Here is a 22,341-nt window from a genome sequence, read left to right on the forward strand (position 1 = left end):
TACTGTTGTTCCATGTATTTGAAAAGAAGTTTTCTGTTAATCCTCAGTGATGCTAATAAAATTTTTAAAGTGCTTTCCTTGGTCATTTACTAAGCAAAGTGATGAAGTTAATGCTCTGAATTTGCATTTGGAAGGGTTCAAATCCCTCTTCAGCCATCCAGATTTAAGTTCTTCCATTGTTTCCTTAAAATGACTTATGGTAAATGCTAAGTGTTTCATTGAATATACCATATCTGAATGACTTACACGTCTTGTCCAGCTGTGATAGTGTTCAGTCTGTAGGGACCAGTCCGGCAAGCAAACATTTTACTCTTAACTCTTCTTGCTTAACACATACAAAATGTGACTGGTTTCAGTGCAAAGTGAAAGATAGGCATCCAGAACTAGCTGCAGGAAAAATAACATTACCAAAATACCAGAATATTGGAGAAATTATGCTAGGGATGAACTTAGATATTTCATGGTGGCAAAGTCAAGCAAGTGAAATAACTAAAATACCCACACTTTGTTGATAGCTGTAGTTGCTTTAAGTTTAAAGCCAAATTAAAATCAATAAAAGTTGTGATAGTTGTGGTGTTGAGACTTTTGTATTTGTATGGTGCATATGGCCAAGGAAATGTTGTGGTGGGTTGGACAAATAAGAAAACACAGAGAAAATGATGTATCGGAAATGTCTGATCAACAATCAAATACTGGCAGGAACAAAATAGATGCATATAGACGATGACCACACTGCGTGGAAAAGTCCAGAGGAATCCAGCAGTGGATATCAAACAGCAGCAGTGGCTGCTACTGCTGCTGCTGCTCTGGTGGTGGTGGTGGTGGTGGTGGTGGTGGTGGTGGTGGTGGTACAGCTGACATCCTATGTTCCTTATGTGAACAGCCAATACTCTTTAAGAGCAATATCAGTGCTTTTCCATACCAGATAATTTCAGGGAAAGAAGTTGCGTCTGTCTATATTACCAAATGGCTAAAATGACCCCCTGGTCTCACTTGTTGGTTGCCTATCTAATGGCTTCTCGGGGCAACAGAATTTTGACCTTGAGCATTCTGTATAATTAGTGATAGAATCTGAAAATTTAAAACATTGTCATATTCTATTCAGTAAGGGTGTAATGTTCCATTGAAGATTTAACACAATAAATCAGGTATTAAAGTTCAAAACTTTATATATGCCTGGAGTTTGTGCAGTTCACAGCATGCAATTTACCCAAACTATATTCATCCAATATGAAAATGAGAACAATTAGTTTCTTTTAACAAACTTTGCACAAAATTCCAAACCTTTTTGAAACTTTCTCTTGCTGACACACCATACAGAATCATAAAGAAAAAAAGTTTATTCCTTACTACATTTTCAGACTTCAGAACCAACCATGATGTTTTATTTTATTTCTTCTTTACTGTTAACTCCATTCACAATATGTTTTGTAGACAATATCCACGTATACCATTGAATGGGTCTACAAGATTGTATCATTTTATGACTCACAGTTTAGGAGATACAAAATCATCAACATTAACTCATTTGCAAAGAATCAGACATTTGAAGCTGTTTTATGCATAGGAGTTTGATTCTTTAAAGAATCAAGGCTGGGGTACTGATTTAATTCTATCTGTTATTCCACTTCTGTATGGAACAATGAAAAAGTTTTATGTTTTGTGTCAAAAGAAAAACTCATTCGAGAAAACTATTAAGAGAGGAGGAGGCAAAATTCCAGCACCACCTATAGCCACTTGAGGAAGTGTGAAACTAGAGAGCTTTATTTCCTCCTCCTGCCACTCCACCATTGTTCTAACAGTTTTTTGCATTTTTTAAATAATAAATGGAAGAGCATTTTCGTGTTTAAAAATATCTGTGAACTTTTCACTGAAGAGCAGCTTTTCTGGTGATTTCCAAGTATGTTTATTGGGAGTTTGTAATCCTCTTATACAGATTGTCAGCTAGTGACAACCCAAATGTCATGACTGAATTTCTTGTCTCTTATTTCACCGATGTAACCTTTTCCAGAATTTTTCCCAATCATTTAGGTTCTTCAGAACACCTGGTGTGATACTCATTTAGTTCTGAGACTACAGAAATATCACTTATGTTCTGAAATGTTTGTCAACTTTCATTGGTGAGGCTAGACAGGCAAGGCTGAATTTCTTCCATCCATCACACTTTTCTTATCATGGCACACAATGCAGGGTGGATCATCTTCCTCTGTTCCACACATCCTGTTCCCTCTTCCCTCCTCCGCCCCCACCCCTCCCCGCTTTAAATTCAGTTAAGAATATGAGTATGAGCACTGTGTAACTGTCTGTTGAGACCTCTCTGATACTCTACTCACCTACAGGTGGAGGTGATAGGATACGTGATGTTAAAACATATTTGGAAGAAGTTGACAGTGTCATATGATATATTCGTTAATACAATTTTCCATCTTGATCACTTATTTTTGTATGTCATACAAGTTCACACGTTCCAGTCTATGGCATCATGAGAATCTTTGAAACATGAATAAAGAGAACAGATGATAGTCAATTTTATACAAAACATCACATATCAACACATATAACAACTGAAGCATACCACATTTAAGAACACATTGATACATAAGAGTCCTGTCAGATTTCTGTGTATGAATGTGTACCACAGACTAGTTGTGTGTTCAGTGTGTAAATGACACAGAACTGAGACTGACAGCTGATGCTATTACACTGTTCAAACACAACATCTTACATTATTATTTATAGTGTCATTTCCTTATTATAAATATTAAGATATTAATAAAATGTACCATAGACTTGAATAACTGAAAAAAATTATGGAAGTGAAGTCTAGCCTTGGCTTGCAAATGTAAGTTAGAACAAAACATAGATTATTGTTGTTGTGGTCTTCAGTCCAGAGACTGGTTTGATGCAGCTCTCCATGCTACTCTATCCTGTGCAAGCTTCTTCATCTCCCAGTACCTACTGCAACCTACATCCTTCTGAATCTGTTTAGTGTATTCATCTCTTGGTCTCCCTCTGATCCCTTGATGCCTCAGAATATGCGCTACCAACCGATCCCTTCTTCTAGTCAAGTTGTGCCACAAATTAATGGGACCTGCCTTCTAAAGATAACATAGCTTTGCTTTGATCTCTCAGGGCTTCTTGGCATGATTGATTGATAGTGTACTTCCTGGTATACAGAAATGTTGTTTCCATTGTATGCACAATAACAGCAAAACTCTAAGCTCCTGAAAAAGAAGACTTGGTCAGTCATCAAAATATTGCGCATAAAATAGAAATAACGTCTTGGCTATATAGCCAGGAGCACACCATTGATAGTTTTGTTTGGTTTTACGAAGACGTGTTTCACCGCAGTTGTGATGTCAGTACTGAGTGTTTCTCTTCATTTCTACTAGAAGTAGAAAAACTTCTGACTTTTGAACCTATGTGACTAATTTTACTATTATAGTACACTGACTGATTGTTTACCATCATCTTTCACAGGTTAAGCGTATGTGCTTTTTCCAGTTGTATGACTACCTCTTCCTTGGATTTCCTGAGCATTTATTGCCTATCAGTTGGTATTCAATAACTTGGTTTGGTAGCCAGTCATTCCCCATTCAAAGATCTGGTGAAGTTATTTTTGCCAGTATTTAAATTATTTACTCTTTGGTTATGATGTGCCATATATTCATGAGAAACTAACCAACTTCCTCTCAATGTCACGGTCACATTAACATGCGATATTTTGCAGCCTAGGTAATTAAAGTTTGATATTTGCTCCACACATTTGCCATCTAAGTGTATATTTGCTCATATAATTTCAGTTCCCTTAGAGGCTGTAACTTTGGTTTCAGTTTTTGAGATTTCACAGAAGTTTTGCATCCACTGTGTTAAGCAGTAGATGGATTACTGTACATAAATTATCTTTGAAGAGACAATGACAACCTTGGCCTTCAGTGAAGGGCAAAATATTAATTAAACACTAGATGAATAAGACTGGTAACAGACAGCAATCTTGTCTACCATCTTGACTGTTTATTGTAGGCCTTATCTTATGGTCTTATAATTGAATTTGTTTAAGAGAATTTAGGTGTATTTGCAGAGGATTTTAGAACTTGTACCAGGTACTCTGAATGTTCTTATTGTGAGGTGCTTCCCAATCAGCTTTGCGTAACCTTGTTAATTATCCCACCTGTATCAGCAATCAGCGGTTTTTTAATCTGATTAGGCCAGCTTGGAGTTCTTCCCATGCTATATTGCCTGTGATGTTATCTTCGGTGTCATCTGCATTTTGAGTTTCTTTTCCTCACTGAGATCATACTGCAAGCTTTTGTAGTGTTTCTCCAATTCAGTATGTCAGTCACATTTATGTGAGCTCTTTCTTCATCTTATTTTGTAAGGTGTTTTGTACAAATTATTTGTGATCATAGTCGTGAACTCTTTGAAATGAGCTATTTGGTGTTTTAGAAATGTTTTTAATGTATCATAACATGGCTTCCGTGAAAATAAAAAAGTAAGTTACAAGTGTGTTTATTTCTGCTAAACCTCAGAAAGTCAAAGCTTCTGCTCACTTAGCAGCCATTCACATTTTAGTACTGTCTAAAAGTAAGTTTCTAAACTTTAAATGCTTTACTGATGAGACAGCTCAGGCTGAAAAATTTATTTGTCGAAAGCAGCATTAAATTGCAAAAGCTTATGGTTGCTACAAATCCTTTTGGCAGTTTGTAGAAAACTGGTGCTAGCAGAGCATAAGCATTCTAAGAAAGTTTAATAAAGGAGTACTACAGTACAAAGCAAAATAAATTTGTATAGAAGGGAAAGGCAGGCAACACTGTGTTTTCAAATAAAGTATAAAAAATTACAGGAAAAATTGGGTGCTGGAAGGTTTATTACAACAGCAAAGTATTTTATTGTAGTATATTCCTAGAGTCATCAGTTAAAGCCGGTCCTTGAAACTTTGCTTTATTATAACCTTCTGTGTTAATGATTCACCAGCAACATGTTTAAGGGCAAAATTATGAATGTTCACAATTATTTTGTCATTTTTAATCAAATGTGTAACATGTTTTAAACTTTATAATGAAACAAGCGATCAGTTATATTTCCATATTAATAATGAAAAACATAGAAGTAATATTTCATGGTGTACTGCACATTATTGGATAAATTTTGACATACTTTTAGGTCTCTCTTGCCATAGTTAATCTGAGTTTCAAATTCAGCTTGTAGCATTGGTTATTTGTGTTTCCTCTCCATAGGAGGCTTTGTGTGGGTTAGCTTTTTCTTGTGATGTCAACAGAGATAAGAGGTTAGATGGTGGGTATATTATCTCAAAATACTGCTAATGCACCTTTTCATGCTAGAGAATGTGTAACAGAGAGAGGTAGAATTTCTGGTTCATAAATACAGAACATTTGCCCCTGGAGTTGCTTCCCAGTTATTGGTGGTTGTGAAGAAATGTGGATTTAAAAGTGTATTTACTGGGAATATGACCAATATCTCATCACTGCATAAATTATTGTGAAATTATTTGTAAGGTAAGTGAATGAGCAGTATTTTCTGTTATAAATTATTATAATTCAATGTAATGACAATCCCAACTCCCTGTTGTGATATCTAATATAACACACAAACATGTGACTTTCAAGCAGTGTGAACACTTTTCCGTGTGTTAAGTTTTCGATTATATATTCAGCAATCAACTGCACTTTATTGCTAAATTTTTTATTTAATTGGTTGTTAATATGTTCATAGTTTGATTTGTTTTCTCTATCATAAGAAACATGTTACATTTCTGTGTTGCACATCACATCCAGTAACAACATAACACTAAAGTAAATAATTCTGTAACTTTTATATGCTTCCTTAATTTGATAGTTGTCTTTTGAAACAGTTCATTTCTTGTTAAGCCTGTGTTCTTTAGTGTTGTACAGCATTTTTCCTCTAACAGATCAGTGACGCACTTTAATCTGAACTGATGCAAGAGAGTTATATGCTGGATTCTTTGTGCAACCATCACTAGTCTTCCTCACACTACTCTCAAATGTATATTGTGTACGAGGTGGTGTTTCGACAGCCTATACTGTCTTGTCATTTTTCTAACAATGAGATACATGTATTGTAAAATAATTAGTTTTGTACTTTTTATAATTTGTATTATTTTTAATTGAAAATGGGTTTTTAATGTACCTGAGTTATTCTGCCTTATTTTTCAAGACTGCTCTGAGCCATGTCAGATGTTTATGATCATTTTGCAGTTTGTATGTGAAATATGATGCCATTACTATTAAGACAATAAAAGAAATTATTTACTTTCACATATACTTGAAGACTATATTAGTTCCCTTGAGATTATATTCCTTGATTTTTCAGTTGAGGTTTCATTGAAGCTAATTATAAGCAAGAGGGAATGATTAAACAGTGCTGCTGTTCAGAAGGGATATAACTTACTGCTGGAAAAGGCTGAATTCATGTGAAAGAGTGTTAGCATCTGTTTTAAGGGATATTAAGCATCACTGGGATACAAAACATGTAAAAGCTAAAATATCTCTTATAAAAATACTGTAACCAATTAATCATTCCACCAGAGAGCTAGCAGTGAATACAGACACTAATGAGAGGGACTGGCAATGAAGAACAATCACATATATCTGCAGCAATCACCATTTAACTTTTGCCATGTTCTGTTCCGTTGCAGGATGAAGCTATTACAGTCTTAAGAAGTCGATAGGCTAACTAATGTTTCATTTCCTGTCTATAAAAGCTAAACACAACAAAGAGAAGCTGCCAATATACAACAGTGTTGAATGTAGTAGGCATTTAATGTGTGAACATATGCCTGGATGGCCTTCCATCCATGAAATTACTGCACACCTCTCAATAAAAATCTATGCCTGGTAGTTACCACACTTGCTGCATCTGAGCAAAAATGGCATAGAAAGTAACTGCCAACCAAGAAGTTATAGCTTGATGTTGATGAGTATTTTTGAGTTCCTAATGAATGTGTGTGTATTCATGTGAGCCTAAGGATAGGCATTAGAGCAAATGATGAACATACTTGGGGAAAAAAGTTGATCTATGTGTTGTCATGCAAGGTGACAGAAGTATTTTTTAGGATTGCCATGGTCTGCTGTTGACAGATTGTGGCAATGAGGACCAACAACTTAAAAGTAAGAATGGTATCTTCTGGTGAGGACATGGGAGTTCATTTGCAGCATCACATCATGCAACCAGATTATTCAGTTACAGAAGTGACTGCTTTACAGTATAAAATTTGATCCTATCCTCTTCATTCATCCAACTAACTTCTTTGTATTTGTGTGCATGAAGAGCCAATGTTGTTGGTCAGTTAAAGATGACATAGGGTGCTAAGGGAGGTGTAGTAGTTCTTAAGAAGCCAAAGTGAGGAGTCTTTAGTCAGAGTATTCACTAATTTATCCACTGATGAAAAATGTTGCACTTTGTGTGATGTACTTGTCAAGGATGGTTTACCATAAATATCTTCTGTTAAGGTGCAGATATGGGTATCAGGGAAGCTGACACTGGACAAGGGTTGCATAAAGCAAGGTCACTGAGAAAACAGTGTAAAGAGAAGAGAAATAATGTGAAACTGATAATGATGCTTGAAATAAAGAATTGTGAGGAGTGGGCATAGAGGAGGGTCTAGCGGAAGTAAACGTAAGGAGATTGTAATACAAAAGCATGTGTTGGAGACATGTGTGTCACTGAAGAGAGACGGTTGTTCAGTAGGGATGGAGAGTACAGTTGGCATTTGTTGTACTGAAGCCATTAATGTTGGACATGCTGTGCAAAGTCACATTCATACAAAAAACGTTTGACTCAATTCAACACTGACACTTAGCAGTAAAAGTATGATCATAGAGGTACTAAACAAAATTTGTGACTGGACTGGGTATTTCTTGTTAGAGAGAACACACTATGCTATTTTGTATGAAGAGTTATTGACTGATGTAGAAGTAACCTGATGTGCACCAGGGAACAGTGTTGAGCTCTTAATGAACTGGCATACACCAGAGAAATAAATAAACAGAAAACATGATGCGAAATAAAGTGACTTTTATAAATTTGACAAATTTCAAGGGATTTTAGTGCAAGGGAAACAAAAAAATAATATCACTCCTGGGCAGATGAAAGGGAGGGGTGGGGAGGGGAGGGGTGCGCAAATGTCAAAAACTTGTGGAAAGTGAGACGGTTGTGTAATGTGCTCCTTAGTGGATCAAAATTGAAACCAAACAAGCAGATACATACCTTATGTTGTATTCTGATAGGTGAGGTCCTGTTTAATGTCACTCCTATAGCATTTCACCTAGTCTGATTTCTCTTTCAAAGCCAAAAACTTTTGATATGTGTTGCATTAACCAAGACTTAATAGCCTCAGAAGAGTGGACAAATAAAGAAGATTGTTAAGTTTCTTGTTTTTTCCCTTGTAACTCACAATTCAGACACAGACAAGCTGCAGGCTCCTGGTGCTGCCTGAAATACCTCTGAAAGTGACCAGGCTCTTTTCAGAGGGATTAATAAGGGAAGAGGAGGAAGTGTTACTTACTTAACTCATGCCGAGATAAGTGTAATTTCAGGTAAAAATTTCTCCGCAGCAATAGTATGTCACTTCAGTAAGAACCACAACAACAATATATATTAATGAATGAATAATAATATGGGGTATAAAATGAAATTTTTGACTGGACTGAAAACTGACTTGTTAGAGAATGCAGCATGTTGCCTTGGGAGGAGAGTCATTGACACATACAGAAGTAACTTCAGGGCATGCTCCAGGGAAATCTGTTGGTACACTTGTTAATGTTTTCTATAAATGACCTGGTAGACAACATTAATACTAATCTCAGACTTTTTGCAGATGATACAGGTACCTGTAATGAAGTACCATCTGTAAAAGCTACACAAATATACTTACTTTTTGTGGGTTCTTGCCCATTCGTTGCTTATAGGGCGCCTACGGGATGCAGCATTCTGGAATGCTATTCAATCAAATAAGATTAGTAGTTTTATTTCTAGAAAAGCAAACTGACAATACTTTACTACAGCAAATGTCACTAGCGAGAGGCAACATGAAAACAGTACAGTTCTTGCTATACACAGAGTCCGAGGAAACATTTGATACAGATCTGACAGCGTAGCACTAATAATGTTGCAGACTCGGGCTGATCTGAGCAGCAGAGGCTAGCAGGAGCTGCGTTTATATGCACTTGTTGCAGGAGGCGCAACGGGTGTGGCGTGGTCCAATTCTGCGCACTATTGGCCTGTGTTTCCTCACAGCCTTCTCTGCTCGTGCGTTGCGCCTCTTCATTCCAGTGTTTGTGGTTACACCAGAACACTATTCTTAAATGTTCAGAAATGTAAAATTGTGAACTTCACAAAAAGCCAAAATCTGATATCTTGTGTAAGTATTATTGGTCCTCTTGCCTACAGCAGCAGTTTATGCATGACAATAAACAAGTCAATTTATTTATACGCAAGTAAATGTGATACAGTTATACATTAATAGAACTTCCATTTCTAAGCATACATATGTCAATTATGAATTGTACATACATTGCATTAAAAAAGGTATTCCATATTTTGAATGGTGGTAGTATGGATAAAAATGGAAAAAAAATCCATTAAACAAGGGTTCAAAAATGTGAACCTTAAGACTATTAGTAGATGTTTTTTTTTTCCACTGTTGTGAAACACATCTCTTCTGCTGCAAGCTCTTTCCCTTTACGAATGACTTTACACACAGTAAATATCTGTTAGTGTTGTTCCCGTACAGTTCTGGGTGAGTACAGTACATAATGTTAGATGTAACAGAACTGTTTTGCATTTTAAGTATGCGAAATGGTTTACACTGTAGTTTTAGCAGTGTACTTACCACATAATAGAAGCCTATTATTCCACATCGAAAATGACAGATATGATCTTTCCCAAAACTGTGTGTATAGTGACTTTAAAGATTTTCTAAAGGTGTTGACCTGAGTAGTAATTGCTTTTACGTTTTTGGTAAATTTTTTATGGAAATTATCTTTGACACAGACATCTATTTTCTGAGTCAAATGTATGTTGTTGTCTTGTCTCATATAGTGATCATGAGTATCATTTTTTTTTTTCAGTATGATACCTTTACTCATCACATCCATTGTAATGAACATAAGAGTTTCTGTGCTGTAGAAATGTGGTAAAAGAGGAATACAAGAAATATCAAACAGTGGCTTGTATATATACAAGGAACATTCAATAATTAAAGAGACAAATTGATGTAGGAAAAACCTGTATTTTTACAAAATGAAATGTTTGGTACTATTCAACATAATTCCCCCCCACCCCTCCTACCCCTCCCTCCCCCCAACATTGAATTAGGTTTTTTGTATCTGATGCAAAGAAGTCTTTGTCTTGTTGTTTGAGCCATTTTACCACAAATTCTTTCATCTCCTCATAACTTTTTTCCACATAATGCCTCTGTGAGTGGACCAAAGAAATGAAAATCTGAGGAGCCAAAGGGAGGATCAGGTAGTATCTCCGAACCCATTTTGTCAATGGTTTCTTGGGTCAGCTGGGCAGTGTGAGGGCGAGATTTGTCATGTAACAGTATCATACCTTTTCTTTGAGGTCCACTGTATTTTTCTCTCATTGCTGGCTTTACTGCATTCGTCGGCATGTCTGAGTGGTAGGCACTGTTTGTTGTAAGCTAACCTTCCAAATAATCAGATAAGATGACACCTTGGACATCCCAAAAGACAGTCAGCATAACTTTTCCTGCTGATGCTTGTGTTCCAAATTTCTATCAGATGGGTGAGCTGGTGTGCTTCCATTCCATACTTTTTCCTGTGGGCTCTTGTTTAAAATTGCAAACCCTGTACATAACTTATTAAAATCTTGGTTCCCTTTCATAGCATTCTTTCAAGTCCATATCCATTTTGAGTCATGTTTCTTTGTGTTGATGCCATAACTCGTTTGGGATCCACCTTGCACTTGTTTTGCTGTACTTGAGCCTTTTACTAATAATGTTATGAACTCTGCCAACACTTACTGCAACTGTTTTTGCTATGTTCAACTGTGATGTCAGTCATCATGAACAATGTCATCAATGTGGGTTTCATGCAAAGGTGTTGACACTCCAACTGGCCAACCAGGATATTGCTCATCTGTCACTAAGGTTAGAGTGTTTTTCAACTGTTATAGCCACTTAAAAATTTTCTACAACTTTCACAATACTGTAAAATCATTTGAGAAGAGATTTCAGCCAGTTTTACATCTTCAGGAAGCAAAAAAAGAAAAAAAACCAAACACAGATCACTAAATGTTGTTCAACCAACGCAGGAATTTCAGTCCAACACACCACTGTTAAATGCAGTATTGAGATTATAAACAAAACAGGTTTTATCTGTCAACTGTTCTCAGCTGACCCATGTGATGCAAACTTAGTCATGAAAGTGCAAAACTACTCATACAAATTGATTCATTTTTGTAAGTTTGTATCCATTTATGATTCTAATGGTCTATTTTAGCAATTTAAATGTTTGATGACTATATTCTGTGCTATGACTGCACTACCAAAGAGTCATCTCATAGTCAGCACTTGTAACAATTTGTGGGTATATTAAATGGAATGATCACGTAGTATCACTTGTAAAAACAAGTAGGGGACTCATTGGTGGGATACTGGGAAAATGCAGTCTACAGTGGAGACTGCTTACAAAGCACTCGTGTGACCCATCTGCAAATATTGGCCAAGTGTGTGGGATCATACTAAATGTGACTAACAGGGACTATTTATTGAATGCAAAGGAGAGCAAGACTGGTTACCATTTTATTAGACTCAGGAGGGTGTCACTGAAATGCTGAAAAATCTGAACTGGTAGATCCAGCAGTACTACAAAAGCACACTTACAATCTTCCAGGGACCAGTATTAAGTGAGCAATCTGGGAATATACTACAGGCCCCTATGTATCACTCCCAAATGGATTGTAAATAGAAGATTAACACATTGACCTCTGCATGCTTAGTGATGGATGTTTCACCATCAGGCACATGGTGTTAGGCATGAGGCTTTGCTGTGGCTGTCACTGACCACACAGGAAATGGTTCACAGGAAGTCCTGTCACATCCACAACTTACAAAATTGTAATTATCCTAATTGATTACTTGATGATTAAAGCCTCCTCCAGCGTTGATGATAGTACAATTGGGGAACATACATACCAGCAGACTGAGGTTTTCGCTAAATTTTTGGTTACATCTGGGTTTGAGTCTTGTGGTCAATTGATGCAATGGAAGCATAGGTTTTCCTAAGTCTCCTAAAGGGATTCTGCAAGGTGTGTGATTATCAACACCTCCATGGTATAAATGCTTTTATGACAGCTGCATTACCCCAGTAGATTATGCCATATGACAGTACTGAATGAAAATACCAGTATGCAAATTACTCTAATGCTCCACTTGAGATAGATTTGTAAGTGCAAAGCAGGCAGAACTGAGCGTTTCAGTTAACTTATCAAAGTGCTTCATTTCAGTTTATTACTCGTACAGATAGTTTAGACTTTCACATATGGTATTGTCGCACCTGCAAATCCTAGTACATGTTGACTGGTGTGAATAATCCTTGTCTATCCACTTCCACACAGACAGCACTGTCATTGCTGCATTGTCTATGCAAGAAAAAATGCCATCATCAGACACCCCATTTTGTGAATGCTTATTGATCTGTCACATCCCTCATATGTCAATATTGAACCAGTTGATATTAACACGATATACTGGCTATATCTCTCTCTCTCTCTCTCTCTCTCTCTCTCTCTCTCTCTCTCTCTCTCTCTCTCTCTCTCCATATATGTATCATCAAACACTTGCAAGGAAAAAAACTTACATTTTGGCCTTAATCTTTGTGCAGGATGACACAGCAATTAATATAGCATACCCAAAAATGTCACAGATTTTCAGAAGTCTTTTGACACTGTTCCTCTCAAGCAGCTTCTAATCAAATTGTGTGCTATGTAGTGTCATTTCAGCTGTGTGACAGGATTTGTGATTTCTTGTCAGAAATGTCACAGTTCATAGTAATTCACAGAAAATTATGTAGTGAAACTGAAGTGATGTCCAGTGTTTCTCAGAAAGTGTTACTGGCCCTTGTGGTTCTTAATCAATGTAAGCAATTTAGCAGAGAAACTGCACAAGTATTGGAGATTGTTTCCAGATAATGTTCTAATTTACCATCTAGTGAAGTCATTAGCAGATCAAAACAAATTGTAAAATGGTTTGGACAAGATATCTGTATGGTGCAAAAAGTGGCATAAACAACAACAAGCGTGATATCCCCCAGACTATTAAAAAATCCATTAAATTACAGTTACATGATAAATCACACAAATTAAAAACTGTTGATTCAACTGAACACTTATAATTACAGTAACAAACAACTTAAACTGCAATTGTGAGGAAAGGAAACCAAAGACTGAGTTTTATTGGTAGAACACTATGAGATTGTCTTTTCCCTGACAATATTTAGATTAACTAATATAAAGGTTTTTCTTAAATTTCACTGTGTAGTGTCTGAGATGAAATACTGACAGAGCCATTCTGATATGTAAAACAAAATGTCTTGCTTATAGCATTTAAGAGATGAAAACTCAATGCTCTGAAAATATTTATGACTTGAAATGAATAGGAATCTGTATATTTAAAGAATGGAAAATCCAGGATGGAGTAATGACAGTATTATGAAAAGGATAGTCACTACTAACTACATAGGGGAGATGCTGAGTTGCAGATAGGCACTACAAAAGACTGTCAAACTGTTTGACTGTCTTTTGTTGTGCCTCTCTGTGACTCAGCATCTCCACTATACGGTGAGCAGCAACTATCCTTTTCATAATATTGTCAATCTGTGTATTTATGTATGCACCTTAATATGATCTAGTGTAAATGATAGTTGTTGGTCTGTATCTTATGAAATACTGTGGATTTCTTGCTGTCTAAAAGTCGCTTAATAGTAAGAAATGTACACAACTTACCTACTTCAGATGGACAATTTGTGTTCACAGATATCAGTTTCTCAAGAGGTGAAAATAAGAACCATTTAGATAGCTTTTATGGTTGAATCTTAATTGTCAATATCTATCATCTGTTAACTTCAAGTTGACAATTTTTTTCTTTTATCACACAATATACCAAATTAATACTCCATGCAGAAAATTATAGGAACATTTTAATGCCACATTTTGAAAAAGAGGAATCATGTATCTGTTGATGCTGTACATCCATGGGCACATTGTCTTACACTACACAAAATAAATGCATTAATTATGATACACTGATTTTACAAAATGGCAAATAAATAATAGCAGAACTAATGAATCATTGAAGATTGATGAGGAATATGTGTATACTTCACTATGAATTTGTGATACGCTTAATGATGATGTTTTCTGTCTCTTCAAATGCCATATTATTGTACTCAGATGTTGGCCGACAGCTTTCTGGCTTTTTGTAAGTTGGCTTCTCATCTGTAACAAATTTTAAACTGTATTTCACGGAATGTATAAAATGAAAGAATTTCAAAGAAAATGAAAATAATGTACTTGTTGCAATATATATATATAAACAAAGATGATGTGACTTACCATACGAAAGCGCTGGCAGGTCGATAGAAACACAGACACATACATACACACAAAATTCAAGCTTTCGCAACAAACTGTTGCCTCGTCAGGAAAGAGGGAAGGAGAGGGAAAGACGAAAGGATGTGGGTTTTAAGGGAGAGGGTAAGGAGTCATTCCAATCCCGGGAGCGGAAAGACTTACCTTAGGGGGGAAAAAGGACGGGTATACACTCGCACACACACACATATCCATCCACACATATACAGACACAAGCAGACATATTTAAAGACAAAGAGTTTGGGCAGAGATGTCAGTCGCATCTCTGGCTGCAACCCTTCTTTCCATCAGTCCCTATACCAGTTCCAAACTGAACAATCCATTGCCCTCACCCACCTAATCCTTCACCTACACATCAACTCAGCCAATGAACACACCCGTCAACTCCTATCCTTAATAAAAGTCCTTAATCTTTCCTCTCCCACATCCACACTGGCTGTTCAGAGCATCCTCCTACAGGGCAACCGTAAATTAGAACAGCATGCCACCCTCCACCTCAAAAAACTATCCAATCTCCTGGTTTCCCACCTCCGGAAAGGCAACTCACTCACCCTTCACAACCTTTCCAGCAAACCTCAACCTCCTCTCATTGCACACAAACCCAGTCTCTCCCATCTACTCAATCTCCCACTTCCAGCTCCACTCCCTCCAAAACCTCAAAATTCCAATCAACACAATCTGGAACCACAACACCCTAATTCAGTAGTTAACCTTTCCTTCAAACCTCTCTCCCAATCCGAAACCTCTGTCCTATCCAAAGGCCTCACCTTCAGCCCCACTCCCAGATTCAACCAAACAGCCCTCGTCAAAGATTTACTGTCCTACACTCGTACTCTCTGCTGGAAATATCACTTTGCCACGAAGAAAAATGATCCTAATCCTACTCCTAATGATCCAACTCCCCAAGACACCATCCAAATTGAACCCTGCCTGGAACAGTTCCGTCCTCCGTCGCAGCGGGACCCACCTCTTCTTCCTCAAGATCACCCTTTCCAAACCTTCCAGGAATTTCTGACTTCCAGCCTTTCATCTCAATCCTTCTTAAAAAAAAACTTAATCCTACTCCCAACATCACAACTGCTGAAGCCCAGGCTATCCGTGATCTGAAGGCTGACCGATCCACCGTCATTCTTCCGGCGGACAAGGGTTCCACGACCGTGGTACTTGATCGTCGGGAGTATGTGGCTGAGGGACTGCATCAGCTTTCAGACAACACCACATACAAAGTTTGCCAAGGTAACCCCATTCCCGATGTCCAGGCGAAGCTTCAAGGAATCCTCAGAACCTTAGGCCCCTTGCAAAACCTTTCACCTGACTCCATCAACCTCCTGACCCCACCGACACCCCATACCCCTACCTTCTACCTTCTTCCTAAAATCCACAAACCCAATCATCCCGGCCGCTCCATTGTAGCTGGTTACCAAGCCGCCACAGAACGTATCTCTGCCTACGTAGATCAACACCTTCAACCCATTACATGCAGTCTCCCATCCTTCATCAAAGACACCAACCACTTTCTTGAACGCCTGGAATCCTTACCCAATGTGTTACCCCCGGAAACCATCCTTGTAACCATTGATGCCACTTCCTTATACACAAATATTCCGCACGTCCAGGGCCTCGCTGCGATGGAGCATTTCCGTTCACGCCGATCACCTGCCACCCTACCTAAAACCTCTTTCCTCATCACCTTAGTTAGCTTCATCCTGACCCACAACTTCTTCACTTTTGAAGGCCAGACATACCAACAATTAAAGGGAACAGCCATGGGTACCAGGATGCCCCCCTCGTACGCCAACCTATTCATGGGTCGCTTAGAGGAAGCCTTCTTGGTTACCCAGGCCTGCCAACCCAAAGTTTGGTACAGATTTATTGATGACATCTTCATGATCTGGACTCACAGTGAAGAAGAACTCCAGAATTTCCTCTCCAACCTCAACTCCTTTGGTTCCGTCAGATTCACCTGGTCCTACTCCAAATCCCATGCCACTTTCCTTGACGTTCACCTCCACCTGTCCAACGGCCAGCTTCACACGTCCGTCCACATGAAACCCACCAACAAGCAACAGTACCTCCATTATGACAGCTGCCACCCATTCCACATCAAACGGTCCCTTCCCTACAGCCTAGGTCTTCGTGGCAAACGAATCTGCTCCAGTCCGGAATCCCTGAACCATTACACCAAAAACCTGACAACAGCTTTCGCATCCCGCAACTACCCTTCCGACCTGGTACAGAAGCAAATAACCAGAGCCACTTCCTCATCCTCTCAAACCCAGAATCCCCCACAGAAGAACCACAAAAGTGCCCCACTTGTGACAGGATACTTTCCGGGACTGGACCAGACTCTGAATGTGGCTCTCCAGCAAGGATACGACCCTCAAATCCTGCCCTGAAATGAGATCCATCCTTCATGAAATCCTCCCCACTCCACCAAGAGTGTCTTTCCGCCGTCCACCTAACCTTCGTAACCTGTTAGTTCATCCCTATGAAATTCCCAAACCACCTTCCCTACCCTCTGGCTCCTATCTTTGTAACCGCCCCCGGTGTAAAACCTGTCCCATGCACCCTCCTACCACCACCTACTCCAGTCCTGTAACCCGGAAGGTGTACACGATCAAAGGCAGAGCCACATGTGAAAGCACCCACGTGATTTACCAACTGACCTGCCTACACTGTGATGCATTCTATGTGGGAATGACCAGCAACAAACTGTCCATTCGCATGAATGGACACAGGCAGACAGTGTTTGTTGGTAATGAGGATCACCCTGTGGCTAAACATGCCTTGGTGCACGGCCAGCACATCTTGGCACAGTGTTACAACGTCCGGGTTATCTGGATACTTCCCACCAACACCAACCTATCCGAACTCCGGAGATGGGAACTTGCTCTTCAATATATCCTCTCTTCCCGTTACCCACCAGGCCTCAATCTCCGCTAATTTCAAGTTGCCGCCACTCACACCTCACCTGTCATTCAACATCATCTTTGCCTCTGCACTTCCGCCTCAACTGACATCTCTGCCCAAACTCTTTGTCTTTAAATATGTCTGCTTGTGTCTGTATATGTGTGGATGGATATGTGTGTGTGTGTGCGAGTGTATACCCGTCCTTTTTTCCCCCTAAGGTAAGTCTTTCCACTCCCGGGATTGGAATGACTCCTTACCCTCTCCCTTAAAACCCATTTCCTTTCGTCTTTCCCTCTCCTTCCCTCTTTCCTGATGAGGGAACAGTTTGTTGCGAAAGCTTGAATTTTGTGTGTATGTATGTGTCTGTGTTTCTATCGACCTGCCAGCGCTTTCGTATGGTAAGTCACATCATCTTTGTTTTTAAATATATTTTTCCCTGTCTGTATTGACAATGATATAAGAGATAAACTTAAAACTCTAGATTTTACGTAACATTTTTTGTGGCTGGCAGCAAAAAAATATAGAAGGCAGCATCACATTACTGATGTTCACATTTATCCAAGAACAATGCTGTGATTATATTTCAATTGTAAAGATTTGATAACTTTCTGTAAGATCTTCTCCATTATTTACAGTACTTGCTTCAGGAAAAAAGTTAGCACATAAAAAGCACTGTTTAATGATGGATGTACACATTTCCTGTTTCTTATGAAAAAAAGATTAAAAAATGTTGTGGTTCATAGTCAAATGTGTATGATATTGTTATTATTTTAGTCTTCAGTCTGAGGACTCATTTGATTCTGGTCTGTCCTGTATAAGTTTCTTCATAAGTGTTTAACAACTACAACCTATATCCACTTGAACCTGCTTACTGTATTCAAGACTTTAACACCTTCTTAAATTTTAGGGTCAGCACAACATCAGGCCACTGAATCTGCTCCTATCACTCCCTTTATATAGTTCAAAAACTCTTGCCATCACTTCTTAAAGTAATAGTCATCATATATAATCGACACCTACACCATACTTTGCAAGCCATCTAATGGTGTGTGGTGGAGGATACTTCTGATACCACTAACTGATCCCCCCTCTACCCTGTTCCACTCGTGAATGGCACGTGAGAAGAATGACTGTTGATAAGCGTCTGTATTGGCTCTAATTTCTTGAATTTTGTCATTGTGGTCGTTTTGTGGGGTTTATGTGGGAGGAAGTAATACGTTGTCCAACTCTTCCTGGAAAGTGCACTCTCGAAATTTCAACACTAAACCTCCCCTTGATGCAGAAGTCGTTCTTGAAGATTCAGTCATTGGAGTTTGTTGAGCTTCTCTGTAACACTCTTGAACATGACAAAATGCACTTCTCTTCATTGGATCTTTATCTCTCCTCTATTGGTCCTACCTGGTAAGGATCTCATACTGCAGTTTGGTCCCTTAAGACTTCACATTCATTTGAACATTTGATCCCATACTGATGAACAATACTCAAGAATCAGTTGAATAAGCACCTAATAAGACATTTTCTTTATGGATGAGTTAAATTTCCTTAAGATTCTTCTTATGAATCTCAGTCTGGCATCTGCTTTTCCTGCTACTTATTTTATGTGGTCATTCCACTTAAGGTCACTCTGAATAGTTACTTCTAGGTATTTTATGGTACACAATATTTCCAGGAGTTTCTTATTAACAGTGTAGTTGTACAGTAGTGGCTTTCTTTTCCTGTGTATGCACATTATGTTACATTTATTTACGTCCAGGGTCAACTGCCAGAGCCTGCACCACTCATGTATTCTCTGCAGCTCATCTGCAAATTGATACAGTCTTCTGGTGTTGCTACTTTGTTATAGGAAACTGCATCATCTGCAAAAAGTCTTTAGGAGCATCTGACACTTTCTACTACACCATTTGTATTCACTGTAAACAATAATGGCCCTACCCCACTTCCTTCGGGCACTTTGAAAATCACCTTTACATCTGCCAATTTTGTTCCATTAAGAGTGATGTGTTGAGTTTTATCTGCAAGAAAGTCTTGAATTCAGTCACAAATCTGGTCCAATACTCAATAAGTTCATATTTTTTTCACTATATGATAGTGCAGGACAATACCAAATGCCTTCCTATAGACAAGGAACACAGCACCAACCTGAGTGACACTGTTTACAGCATTGTGGATCTCATGGAGGAACACAGCAAATTGAGTTTGCAATATCTGTGTTTGCAGAATCCACTTAGATTTTTATAGAAGAGATTTTTTGTTCTCAAAAAACGTCATAATTCTTTAGCATAAAACATGTTCCATAATTCTACAATAGACTGACATCCACAACATAAGTCTATAATTACGTACACCTGCCCTATGGCCCTTCTTGAAAAAGAGAATGACCTGCACAGTTTCCCGTGTCACTTGGTCCCCTTTGTTGCTCAAGTGGTCTATGATAAACTGCTGCTAGAGGATGAGCAAGTTGTTTTGCATAATTTTTGAAGACTAATTGGTGTCTCATCTAGTGCTGATGCCTTTCCATGACTAAGCAATCATAGTTGCTTTTCTATTCTGTGAATGGTTAGCTCAGTATCTGCGATTTCAACATTCGTATGATGATTCAAAGGAAGGACTGTGTTGCAGTCTTCCATGGTGAAACAAACTTCACTTTGTTGTCTTCCATTTTGGTGCCAGTATGGTCTCTGTGTGAATGAATAGCTGATTTTTAACGACGTACTGCTTTTACGTGAAACAGAAACCTCTTAGGGTTTTTATTCAGATTGGTTGATAAAATTTTACTTTCAAAGTATTTTAATGCTTCTCTTATTGCTCTCCTTATGCTCATTTTCATTTTGTTCAGCTTTGCTTGTCAGCTAGGTTTTGACTTCTGTTGAAGCTGTCTTTGTTTACGGAGCATTTTCTAATGCAGCTATTAAACCACAGTGGGTCTTTCCCATCCCTTAACATCTAACTTGGAACATACTTGTCTAAGGAATATAGAACAATGCTTTTGAATTTTTTGCATTTGTGCTTCACATCTTTGTCCTTACCAATGAATATTTGATGCTGACTGTGCAGATACTCTGCAGTTTATATCCAGTCACTTTCACTAAGCAGAATTATCTTCCTACTTTTCTTAACATTCTTTGTAAACCCTGTAGTCATAGTAGCCATCGCAGCCTTGTGACCGCTGATACCTTCCTCTATGTTAACTGATCCATAAGTTCAGGTATGTTTGTTGCTAGGAGGTCAAAGATATTACCTTCAGGAATTGGTTCTCTAACTATTTGCCCAAAATAATTTTCAGAGAAGAGATTCAGAATATTACACAAATCGCTGTCTCTGGCACCAATTTTGATATCATCACTCTTCCAATCTATACCTGGCAAGTTGAAGTCACTCCCCATTACAACAGCATGGTCTCCTGACCTACGTGGTCTATGAAAGTATCTGATTACCATTTTTGACTGACCTTTGATGTTTAACTCACCCAGATTAATTCACATTCAGGATCTGTGATAACCTCACTAGATATCTGTTATTTTTATTTCTTTTTTGTAACCTGTAATGAACATTACAGTGATTATGTATTGTTGTCACACCTGAACTAACATGAAAATCAATGCTAAGTCTTCCATGACCCACATGCTACAGGCAGTCATGGCGGAATGACATTGTGGCTCAAGTGTCACATGCCACTAGAAACCTGGTCTTATTTTGGGAATTCATGGTTGATTATGAAATTCCTGACCTCTACCATTTACAACTTCAAATCACAAAAGTAAGCATAATGATTGTAGTATCCAATGTGGTTACTCAGATGAGGAACCCACCATTATGTGTTGTAATGCATTGGATCCTAGGATTATGGTGAGTCCCAACATTTTCACTGATAAAGAAATGGGACACGCTGAATTGCCTCCCAATTTAAATTAAAGAAAAAGTGCTGTTTTGCAACATTCAGTGTAAACTCTCCTCTAAAATTTGGGAAACAGAGGTAATTGGAATTAGTTCTGCAGAAGAACCATACAAAAATTTTTGCATGATCTTATAGAATGTAAAATCACCTATAAACCTGAATACAATTTTAAAATACTTATGGTGGTCTGCTCAAATGCAAATTTATTCCACCTATATTACTTACGGGATGCATGGTATTCGTTGTGACAGCTACAGTAGTCAATAAGAGCAAGGAATTATCAGAGAAAAATGTAACGCCAAAGAGTACATAATAGAGAAGTAGACACACAGAATATTTATGTGCTTGCACTGTGTCTGTGCATTCACTTAAGTAATACCAGTCACTACATGATTACCCCCTTCCCCACCCCATTATCAAAGATGTTTCATGTTTAATCTGGCATGACGCACAGGGCATGTTTGTTGCATTCTTGCCAATGGATGCAACTGGAGTTGGCATACTGAGACAGTTTCCAACTGGCACCACAGATGGCACTTTGAAGTTCACTGCCAACCACAAGCATGGCCCAATCAGCAGCCTCCGTGCTGCTGCCAAGGAGACGGACTTCTGTATTGCGATAAGTGGCAGCCACAGGCAGCTAAGGAGGTTTATATTTGGTGTTGGGTACAACAGTACTACTAAATAGTAACATTGTATTCAGGAACACACATTGCGATAAGTGGTAGCCACAGGCAGCTAAGGAGGTTTATATTTGGTGTTGGGTACAACAGTACTACTAAATAGTAACATTGTATTCAGGAACACACATCTTGACAGGCCACTGCTTAGTTGTATCCATCTGCAAGCATATCTAACGAGTTGCTGTTAAGTATCACAGCACA

General features: G+C 38.3%; 1 protein-coding gene across 1 annotated transcript in view; it reads right to left on the bottom strand.

Moving 5' to 3' along the window:
- Positions 1 to 14,183: 14,183 nt before the first annotated feature.
- LOC124620497 (putative ammonium transporter 1) overlaps positions 14,184 to 22,341 on the bottom strand; it is a 324,909-nt gene continuing 316,751 nt past the window's right edge. The window contains exon 11 of the mRNA XM_047147073.1: positions 14,184 to 14,499. Within this exon, the coding sequence (XP_047003029.1) occupies positions 14,387 to 14,499 (113 nt within the window). The 3' untranslated portion in view covers positions 14,184 to 14,386. The remainder of the gene's footprint in view (positions 14,500 to 22,341) is intronic.

This window comes from Schistocerca americana, chromosome 1 (genome assembly GCF_021461395.2).
Source record: "Schistocerca americana isolate TAMUIC-IGC-003095 chromosome 1, iqSchAmer2.1, whole genome shotgun sequence".
NCBI classification, from domain to species: domain Eukaryota; kingdom Metazoa; phylum Arthropoda; class Insecta; order Orthoptera; family Acrididae; genus Schistocerca; species Schistocerca americana.